The sequence below is a fragment of the Rutilus rutilus genome (genome assembly GCF_951802725.1).
Source record: "Rutilus rutilus genome assembly, chromosome: 15".
Classification (NCBI taxonomy): domain Eukaryota; kingdom Metazoa; phylum Chordata; class Actinopteri; order Cypriniformes; family Leuciscidae; genus Rutilus; species Rutilus rutilus.
In genome coordinates, this window is record NC_140220.1 from 11525007 (window position 1) to 11536011 (window position 11005).

At 36.7% G+C, this 11005-nt stretch overlaps 1 protein-coding gene across 1 annotated transcript; it reads left to right on the forward strand.

The window, feature by feature from the left end:
* Window positions 1–312: 312 nt before the first annotated feature.
* On the forward strand, window positions 313–6978 carry LOC311305020 (uncharacterized protein). Its single transcript, XM_084432456.1, has 11 exons — window positions 313–409; window positions 511–669; window positions 2276–2422; window positions 2562–2708; window positions 2974–3120; window positions 3301–3453; window positions 3564–3719; window positions 4063–4209; window positions 4310–4468; window positions 6080–6226; window positions 6366–6978. The coding sequence occupies exons 1-11, from the start codon at window positions 400–402 to the stop codon at window positions 6662–6664; spliced, it is 1671 nt and encodes a 556-aa protein (XP_084288582.1). The 5' UTR covers window positions 313–399; the 3' UTR covers window positions 6665–6978.
* Window positions 6979–11005: the final 4027 nt, after the last annotated feature.

An 11005-nucleotide genomic window follows, 5' to 3' on the forward strand; every position in this document is an offset into this window, starting at 1 on the left:
AACAACATCAGTTTCATCCCTTTAATTAATTTGTTCTGGTTGTCTTTCTGCTTTGATTTTACTGCATTTTGCTACTGGTATTTCAGTCTGATTATGTGCATTATTATTATTATTATTATTATTATTATTATTATTATTATTAATATTTTCTTTTTCTTGCAAATAACTGTAAGACACATGGTCTATTATATGGAGTTTTTGTCGTAAAAATATTAACATCACATTACACAACAACTCAACCTACTTCTGTTTGTTCTTGCAGTACTGCCTTCTAACTACGAGATTGACATTGATGTGAGATTCTTTGACTTGTTCCTGGTGAACTACTTACGAAATCTCATCAGAAATATCAGCCTGCCTTTGACTCTGAGCAACAGCATAAATATCACAGATATCGACATGACTACTGGTGAGAGCTGAATGTTTTATCATGTCACATACTAAGATGAGTTCAGTATTAGGACAAATTGACAGTTTGAACACAGATTAATAAATCCTATTGTATTACAGTGTGTGGGTTAAATGGAACACAATATGAGTGCAAGTGTGAGGAGCGTCATGTTTGGCCCAATGACACCTGCAGGGCCTATCATGAGTGTGATGAGATTGTGGGAGGCACTTGTGGATGTATTCAAGCTCTCCCTTCAGAGGGTCCGCTTTGCCAGAGAGGTAAGAAATCACAAATGTACTGATTGTAATTGTAGTAACATGACCAGTATGGTTTTACTCAGTGACACTTGACACATTTGGTGGTTTGGAAACCTGTGTTGAAAATCAAATTTTTAAAGTTATTAAATTGTCTATTGAGTGTTCCCTATCGATACGGTTCACTCGTATTGTGTCGCTAGACACTATGGGGAAAAACAAATTTTTCTCTGAATATTGAAGCCTTTTATTGAATCATGCAGTGAAACTGCACAAGCCATAATAGTGCAGGGATATGTATGAGCTTATTGGCTGAGCAGTGTAAACTGCACAAACCTATGGTGATTCGGCATATCTGCCCGAACCAATCGGCGCGCATCCCGTTGAATCCAGCGCAGAGCCTGGATTCAACGGCTCTGAGCTCTATATAACTTACCCGTCTCGCCATAGGATTAGACCAATTCACGAACGCGCCCGAAAACAAGAGGCAGGTTTTTTCACATAAACCAATCATATCCAATCATGACCAATCACATCCAATCATAGCACGATGATAGCATTGCCTCCTCTCACGTGATTTTCCACCCATTCATTCTCAATTACCCCCCACCAAATCCACTGCATGCTTTAGGGGGTCTGTTAAAACTCAATGGGCTCAGGGGAGGCAAGAGAAACGCAGCGTCCCGCTGTAACTTTATCCACTGGTGTCGCTGTTGGACAGTGTTACTTTTGAAAAACGAGTTATTTATACACTTTTTAATGTAATATTTTGTAATATATGTGTGGTTTTATTATTGTAATATAGATTCTTTTCTTTTGCAATTTTTTGAGGAGGTACTGCCTCCCTTGCCTTCTCTGGAGAAACACCTCTATTTTATTTTATTTGCTCAACATGCTAATGAGAGGCTGTCAATCAAAAATCATTCTGTAGGTGGGATTCATAACACCATTGGCTTATCATTGTAAAAGTACTGTGCTGGACTGATTGCCTGCAAAACAGAACGTTTTCTTTTGATTAAATGCTGCGCCTAAATATATATATTGTATATATAAAAGCTTTAAAGATTACAATGTAGTTTTGACTTAATACTGATTGGCTGAGCTCTGTCGCAACTTGCGTTACGCAACGTTGCTTGGCAACTGTAAACTGCCATATGCGAACATACCTGAATGTAAGAGTGATATTTCAACACCTAATTTTCTGATAAATGTCAGATAAAGTGGATATTTTCATTCCAATAAAAACCATTTACAGAATGATGTTAGTCCTTTGAACAGAAACAAACAGGTTAGTCAGATGTTCCCTCAAAAACTCAAGCAGCGTAACAAAATTACAAAAAAGGAGATGGCAAAAAGCCAAAGTACACAGAAACCAACAAAAAAGCAACAGTGGTCAGAAAAGTCAGAACGACTCCCCCTGTGGACAAAATCGCAGTTGTCTGAAAGAGAACTTTAATCAAATATTGTTTCTACTGGAAGCTGTATCTAAGATTTGGATTTTAGTCAATATATGCGACAAATGAGCAATTAAGTTATTGCCTAGGGCCTAACAAATGTGAAAAGATCTACTATTGGTGGTTTGAAAATCTTTGATTTTAGCATTAATGCAAAACCATCTCCCTCTTTTCAGACATCAATGAATGTGAAGATGCAGTGTCAGTTTGTGGTCAATACTCAGATTGTATTAACATCATTGGGAGTCACATGTGTTCATGCTGGAGTGGATTTAATACCTCCAATAAAGACAATCCTGTGAGCCGCAACAATTCATGTCAGGGTGAGTATTATCAACTGATTTTGTTTTCTCTTTTAGTCTCATAAAATTGAGTGTACAGAGCTGTTATATCTTTACAGTTTGTGTGACTACTAGTGTGAGCTATTATACCTATATCTTTTTTCATTTGTTTTTGTCATAGATATAAATGAATGTGTGTTCAGTCCATCTGTATGTGGTCCAAATTCCATCTGTGCAAATCAATTAGGAAGTTACAATTGTTCATGTTTGGATGGATTCACTTCAGCAAACTCAAGTCTCCCCGTTAGCATCAATAACCCATGTACAGGTAAATCATGGAATTTAGTGTGCAAATCACTTTTGAAGTTAACAGCATGTTTTTTTTCCAGCCATTTCATTTTTTCAAATTGTATTTGAAAAGTAACGTATAGGTGCACATAATTGACAATTAATATGCATCATCTAATTTTAAAGTTTGGCACCCATACAAAAAAAAACAAGATTTACATTTAAAATTAAATCTTCATATTAGCATGAAAGTTCCTGATTGCAGCAATACATTGTTTTGTTTTTTAACTCTTCTTTTCATAAAGACGTGCATGAATGTCTAAAGTCATCAGAGTTTTGTGGTCCAAACTCTCGTTGCACCAACTCAATTGGGAGTTACAACTGTTCCTGCTTGAGTGGGTTTACTGTAACAAATATGAATCAACCAATCAGCATCAGTAACCCATGCAATGGTAAGCAATTGTGAAGTTTGATTGATTTGATATCAGTTTTCACACTTCTGCTTTTTTCAAAATCCGGGGACAGTTGAACCAAACCTGTCTGTCACGTGACAAATCTTGGTCTTCGAGAACCAAGTTTTGACAAATGGTGTTGCATGGTATCAGTCATAATTTCTGGATTTTTTTCTACAGTGACTCTACCTTTGACTGAATATCTGATTGAAGTTCAGATCAATAGTGTGGATAGTAGCGTCACTGATCAGCTGAGGACCCTTCTGATGTCTTTTAATTTGCCCTACATAATCAGTGACAGCACTAACATTACAGAAATCAACATAACTACTGGTACGAGCTCTGTCTCTGCTTTGTAATCTTAAATAGCTAAGAATAAACTCTATACATCATGAATACTGACATAAATTATTTAATGTTTGGACTCTTCTTGTGCTTTTCAGTGTGTTCATTGAATCAAACGCAGTATCAGTGTAAATGTGAGGGTCTGTTTGTTTGGCCAAATGACACGTGTCACTCATACGAGGCCTGTGATGTCATCACTGATGGATCATGTACATGTATCAATGCCCTTCCAGTGGATGGACAGTTCTGTCAAGGTGAGACACTGGTGTCAATCTACAACATCAGTTTTATCCCTTTAATTTATTTGATCTGTTTTTCTTGCTTTTATTTTCCTGCATTTTGCTACTAGGATTGACAGACTGATTATGTGCTTGTTTTTTATTGCAAATAACTCTATTAACAACACATTAATGTTCTTTTAAATTTTACACCACAGGCTACAAAGGTCATTTAAAAAAAAAAAAAAAAAAAATATATATATATATATATATATATATATATATATATATATATATTTGTAGTTATTTTAAGAATTGAATTACTTGGACTAATTGTTCGGCTCAACCTGCTTCTGTTTTTTTCTGTTTCTTTTTGCAGTACTGCCTTCTAACTACATGGTTGACATTGATGTGAGATTCTTTGACTTGTTCCTGGTGAACTACTTACGGAATCTCATCAGAAATATCAGCCTGCCTTTGACTCTGAGCAACAGCATAAATATCACAGATATCGACATGACTACTGGTGAGAGCTGAATGTTTTATCATGTCACATACTAAGATGAGTTCAGTATTAGGACAAATTGACAGTCGAACACAGATTAATAAATCCTATTGTATTACAGTGTGTGGGTTAAATGGAACACAATATGAGTGCAAGTGTGAGGAGCGTCATGTTTGGCCCAATGACACCTGCAGGGCCTATCATGAGTGTGATGAGATTGTGGGAGGCACTTGTGGATGTATTCAAGCTCTCCCTTCAGAGGGTTCGCTTTGCCAGAGAGGTAAGAAATCACATTAGATCACAAATGTACTGATTGTAATTGTAGTACCATGACCAGTATGGTTTTACTCAGTGACACTTGACACATTTGGTGGTTTGGAAACCTGTGTTGAAAATCAAGTTTTTAAAGTTGTTAAATTGTCTATTGAGTGTTCCCTATCGATACGGTTCACTCGTATTGTGTCGCTAGACACTATGGGAAAAACAAAATTTTCTTTGAATATTGAAGCCTTTTATTGAATAATGCAGTGAAACTGCGCAAGCCATAATAGTGCAGGGATATGTATGAGCTTATTGGCTGAGCAGTGTAAACTGCACAAACCTATGGTGATTCGGCATATCTGCCCGAACCAATCGGCGCGCATCCCGTTGAATCCAGCGCAGAGCCTGGATTCAACGGCTTTGAGCTCTATATAACTTACCCGTCTCGCCATAGGATTAGACCGATTCACGAACGCGCCCGAAAACAAGAGGCAGGTTTTTTCACATAAACCAATCATATCCAATCATGACCAATCACATCCAATCATAGCACAATGGTAGCATTGCCTCCTCTCACGTGATTTTCCACCCATTCATTCTCAATTACCCCCCACCAAATCCACTGCATGCTTTAGGGGGTCTGTTAAAAATGGGCTCAGGGGAGGCAAGAGAAACGCAGCGTCCCGCTGTAACTTTATCCACTGGTGTCGCTGTTGGACAGTGTTACTTTTGAAAAACTAGTTATTTATACACTTTTTAATGTAATATTTTGTAATATATGTGTGGTTTTATTATTGTAATATAGATTCTTTTCTTTTGCAATTTTTTGAGGAGGTACTGCCTCCCTTGCCTTCTCTGGAGAAACACCTCTATTTTATTTTATTTACTCAACATGCTAATGAGAGGTTGTCAATCAAAAATCATTCTGTAGGTGGGATTCATAACACCATTGGCTTATCATTGTAAAAGTACTGTGCTGGACTGATTGCCTGCAAAACAGAACGTTTTCTTCTGATTAAATGCTGCGCCTAAATATACATATTGTATATATAAAAGCTTTAAAGATTACAATGTAGTTTTGACTTAATACTGATTGGCTGAGCTCTGTCACAACTTGCGTTACGCAACGTTGCTTGGCAACTGTAAACTGCCATATGCGAACATACCTGAATGTGAGAGTGATATTTCAACACCTAATTTTCTGATAAATGTCAGGTAAAGTGGATATTTTCATTCCAATAAAAACCATTTACAGAATGATGTTAGTGCTTTGAACAGAAACAAACAGGTTAGTCAGATGTTCCCTCAAAAACTCAAGCAGCATAACAAAATTACAAAAAAGGAGATGGCAAAAAGCCAAAGTACACAGAAACCAACAAAAAAGCAACAGTGGTCAGAAAAGTCAGAACGACTCCCCCTGTGGACAAAATCGCAATTGTCTGAAAGAGAACTTTAATCAAATATTGTTTCTACTGGAAGCTGTATCTAAGATTTGGATTTTAGTCAATATATGCGACAAATGAGCAATTAAGTTATTGCCTAGGGCCTAACAAATGTGAAAAGATCTACTATTGGTGGTTTGAAAATCTTTGATTTTAGCATTAATGCAAAACCATCTCCCTCTTTTCAGACATCAATGAATGTGAAGATGCAGTGTCAGTTTGTGGTCAATACTCAGATTGTATTAACATCATTGGGAGTCACATGTGTTCATGCTGGAGTGGATTTAATACCTCCAATAAAGACAATCCTGTGAGCCGCAACAATTCATGTCAGGGTGAGTATTATCAACTGATTTTGTTTTCTCTTTTAGTCTCATAAAATTGAGTGTACAGAGCTGTTATATCTTTACAGTTTGTGTGACTACTAGTGTGAGCTATTATACCTATATCTTTTTTCATTTGTTTTTGTCATAGATATAAATGAATGTGTGTTCAGTCCATCTGTATGTGGTCCAAATTCCATCTGTGCAAATCAGTTAGGAAGTTACAATTGTTCATGTTTGGATGGATTCACTTCTGCAAACTCAAGTCTCCCCGTTAGCATCAATAACCCATGTACAGGTAAATCATGGAATTTAGTGTGCAAATCATTTTTGAAGTTAACAGCATGTTTTTTTTCCAGCCATTTCATTTTTCAATTTGTATTTAACACAGTTAGGGTTAGGGTTAGGGTCACAGTTTATTATTTAATGTCTTTGAAAAGTAACGTATAGGTGTACATAATTGACAATTAATATGCATCATCTAATTTTAAAGTTTGGCACCCATACAAAAAAAAAAAAGATTTACATTTAAAATTAAATCTTCACATTAGCATGAAAGTTCCTGATTGCAGCAATACGTTGTTGTTGTTGTTTTTTCAACTCTTCTTTTCATAAAGACGTGCATGAATGTCTAAAGTCATCAGAGTTTTGTGGTCCACACTCTCGTTGCACCAACTCAATTGGGAGTTACAACTGTTCCTGCTTGAGTGGGTTTACTGTAACAAATATGAATCAACCAATCAGCATCAGTAACCCATGCAATGGTAAGCAATTGTGAAGTTTGATTGATTTGATATCAGTTTTCACACTTCTGCTTTTTTCAAAATCCGGGGACAGTTGAACCAAACCTGTCTGTCACGTGACAAATCTTGGTCTTCAAGAACCAAGTTTTGACAAATGGTGTTGCAGGGTATCAGTCATAATTTCTGGATTTTTTTCTACAGTGACTCTACCTTTGACTGAATATCTGATTGAAATTCAGATCAATAGTGTGGATAGTAGCGTCACTGATCAGCTGAGGACCCTTCTGATGTCTTTTAATTTGCCCTACATAATCAGTGACAGCACTAACATTACAGAAATCAACATAACTACTGGTACGAGCTCTGTCTCTGCTTTGTAATCTTAAATAGCTAAGAATAAACTCTATACATCATGAATACTTACATAAATTATTTAATGTTTGGACTCTTCTTGTGCTTTTCAGTGTGTTCATTGAATCAAACGCAGTATCAGTGTAAATGTGAGGGTCTGTTTGTTTGGCCAAATGACACGTGTCACTCATACGAGGCCTGTGATGTCATCACTGATGGATCATGTACATGTATCAATGCCCTTCCAGTGGATGGACAGTTCTGTCAAGGTGAGACACTGGTGTCAATCTACAACATCAGTTTTATCCCTTTAATTTATTTGATCTGTGTTTCTTGCTTTTATGTTCCTGCATTTTGCTACTAGGATTGACAGACTGATTATGTGCTTGTTTTTTATTGCAAATAACTCTATTAACAACACATTAATGTTCTTTTAAATTTTACACCACAGGCTACAAAGGTCATTTAAAAAAAATATATATATATATATATTTGTAGTTATTTTAAGAATTGAATTACTTGGACTAATTGTTCGGCTCAACCTGCTTCTGTTTTTTTTGGTTTCTTTTTGCAGTACTGCCTTCTAACTACATGGTTGACATTGATGTGAGATTCTTTGACTTGTTCCTGGTGAACTACTTACGAAATCTCATCAGAAATATCAGCCTGCCTTTGACTCTGAGCAACAGCATAAATATCACAGATATCGACATGACTACTGGTGAGAGCTGAATGTTTTATCATGTCACATACTAAGATGAGTTCAGTATTAGGACAAATTGACAGTTTGAACACAGATTAATAAATCCTATTGTATTACAGTGTGTGGGTTAAATGGAACACAATATGAGTGCAAGTGTGAGGAGCGTCATGTTTGGCCCAATGACACCTGCAGGGCCTATCATGAGTGTGATGAGATTGTGGGAGGCACTTGTGGATGTATTCAAGCTCTCCCTTCAGAGGGTTCGCTTTGCCAGAGAGGTAAGAAATCACATTAGATCACAAATGTACTGATTGTAATTGTAGTAACATGACCAGTATGGTTTTACTCAGTGACACTTGACACATTTGGTGGTTTGGAAACCTGTGTTGAAAATCAAGTTTTTAAAGTTGTTAAATTGTCTATTGAGTGTTCCCTATCGATGCGGTTCACTCGTGTTGTGTCGCTAGACACTATGGGGAAAAACATTGAATAATGCAGTGAAACTGCGCAAGCCATAATAGTGCAGGGATATGTATGAGCTTATTGGCTGAGCAGTGTAAACTGCACAAACCTATGGTGATTCGGCATGTCTGCCCGAACCAATCGGCGCGCATCCCGTTGAATCCAGCGCAGAGCCTGGATTCAACGGCTCTGAGCTCTATATAACTTACCCGTCTCGCCATAGGATTAGACCGATTCACGAACGCGCCCGAAAACAAGAGGCAGGTTTTTTCACACAAACCAATCATATCCAATCATGACCAATCACATCCAATCATAGCACAATGGTAGCATTGCCTCCTCTCACGTGATTTTCCACCCATTCATTCTCAATTACCCCCCACCAAATCCACTGCATGCTTTAGGGGGTCTGTTAAAAATGGGCTCAGGGGAGGCAAGAGAAACGCAGCGTCCCGCTGTAACTTTATCCACTGGTGTCGCTGTTGGACAGTGTTACTTTTGAAAAACTAGTTATTTATACACTTTTTAATGTAATATTTTGTAATATATGTGTGGTTTTATTATTGTAATATAGATTCTTTTCTTTTGCAATTTTTTGAGGAGGTACTGCCTCCCTTGCCGTCTCTGGAGAAACACCTCTATTTTATTTTATTTGCTCAACATGCTAATGAGAGGCTGTCAATCAAAAATCATTCTGTAGGTGGGATTCATAACACCATTGGCTTATCATTGTAAAAGTACTGTGCTGGACTGATTGCCTGCAAAACTGAACGTTTTCTTTTGATTAAATGCTGCGCCTAAATATATATATTGTATATATAAAAGCTTTAAAGATTACAATGTAGTTTTGACTTAATACTGATTGGCTGAGCTCTGTCGCAACTTGCGTTACGCAACGTTGCTTGGCAACTGTAAACTGCCATATGCGAACATACCTGAATGTAAGAGTGATATTTCAACACCTAATTCTCTGATAAATGTCAGGTAAAGTGGATATTTTCATTCCAATAAAAACCATTTACAGAATGATGTTAGTCCTTTGAACAGATACAAACAGGTTAGTCAGATGTTCCCTCAAAAACTCAAGCAGCGTAACAAAATTACAAAAAAGGAGATGGCAAAAAGCCAAAGTACACAGAAACCAACAAAAAAGCAACAGTGGTCAGAAAAGTCAGAACGACTCCCCCTGTGGACAAAATCGCAATTGTCTGAAAGAGAACTTTAATCAAATATTGTTTCTACTGGAGGCTGTATCTAAGATTTGGATTGTAGTCAATATATATGTGACAAATGAGCAATTAAGTATTTGCCTAGGGCCTAACAAATGTGAAAAGATCTACTATTGGTGGTTTGAAAATCTTTGATTTTAGCATTAATGCAAAACCATCTCCCTCTTTTCAGACATCAATGAATGTGAAGATGCAGTGTCAGTTTGTGGTCAATACTCAGATTGTATTAACATCATTGGGAGTCACATGTGTTCATGCTGGAGTGGATTTAATACCTCCAATAAAGACAATCCTGTGAGCCGCAACAATTCATGTCAGGGTGAGTATTATCAACTGATTTTGTTTTCTCTTTTAGTCTCATAAAATTGAGTGTGCAGAGCTGTTATATCTTTACAGTTTGTGTGAATACTAGTGTGAGCTATTATACCTATATCTTTTTTCATTTGTTTTTGTCATAGATATAAATGAATGTGTGTTCAGTCCATCTGTATGTGGTCCAAATTCCATCTGTGCAAATCAATTAGGAAGTTACAATTGTTCATGTTTGGATGGATTCACTTCAGCAAACTCAAGTCTCCCCGTTAGCATCAATAACCCATGTACAGGTAAATCATGGAATTTAGTGTGCAAATCACTTTTGAAGTTAACAGCATGTTTTTTTTCCAGCCATTTAATTTTTTCAAATTGTATTTAACACAGTTTATTATTTAATGTCTTTGAAAAGTAACGTATAGGTGCACATAATTGACAATTAATATGCATCATCTAATTTTAAAGTTTGGCACCCATACAAAAAAAAACAAGATTTACATTTAAAATTAAATCTTCATATTAGCATGAAAGTTCCTGATTGCAGCAATACATTGTTTTGTTTTTTCAACTCTTCTTTTCATAAAGACGTGCATGAATGTCTAAAGTCATCAGAGTTTTGTGGTCCAAACTCTCGTTGCACCAACTCAATTGGGAGTTACAACTGTTCCTGCTTGAGTGGGTTTACTGTAACAAATATGAATCAACCAATCAGCATCAGTAACCCATGCAATGGTAAGCAATTGTGAAGTTTGATTGATTTGATATCAGTTTTCACACTTCTGCTTTTTTCAAAATCCGGGGACAGTTGAACCAAACCTGTCTGTCACGTGACAAATCTTGGTCTTCGAGAACCAAGTTTTGACAAATGGTGTTGCAGGGTATCAGTCATAATTTCTGGATTTTTTTCTACAGTGACTCTACCTTTGACTGAATATCTGATTGAAATTCAGATCAATAGTGTGGATAGTAGCGTCACTGATCAGCTGAGGAC

Coding starts and splice junctions, on each gene's coding strand:
- LOC311305020 (XM_084432456.1), top strand. Junction 4,469..6,079: donor GGGTTCGCTTTGCCAGAGAG/GTAAGAAATCAC, acceptor CCCTCTTTTCAG/ACATCAATGAATGTGAAGAT. Junction 6,227..6,365: donor CCGCAACAATTCATGTCAGG/GTGAGTATTATC, acceptor TTTTTGTCATAG/ATATAAATGAATGTGTGTTC.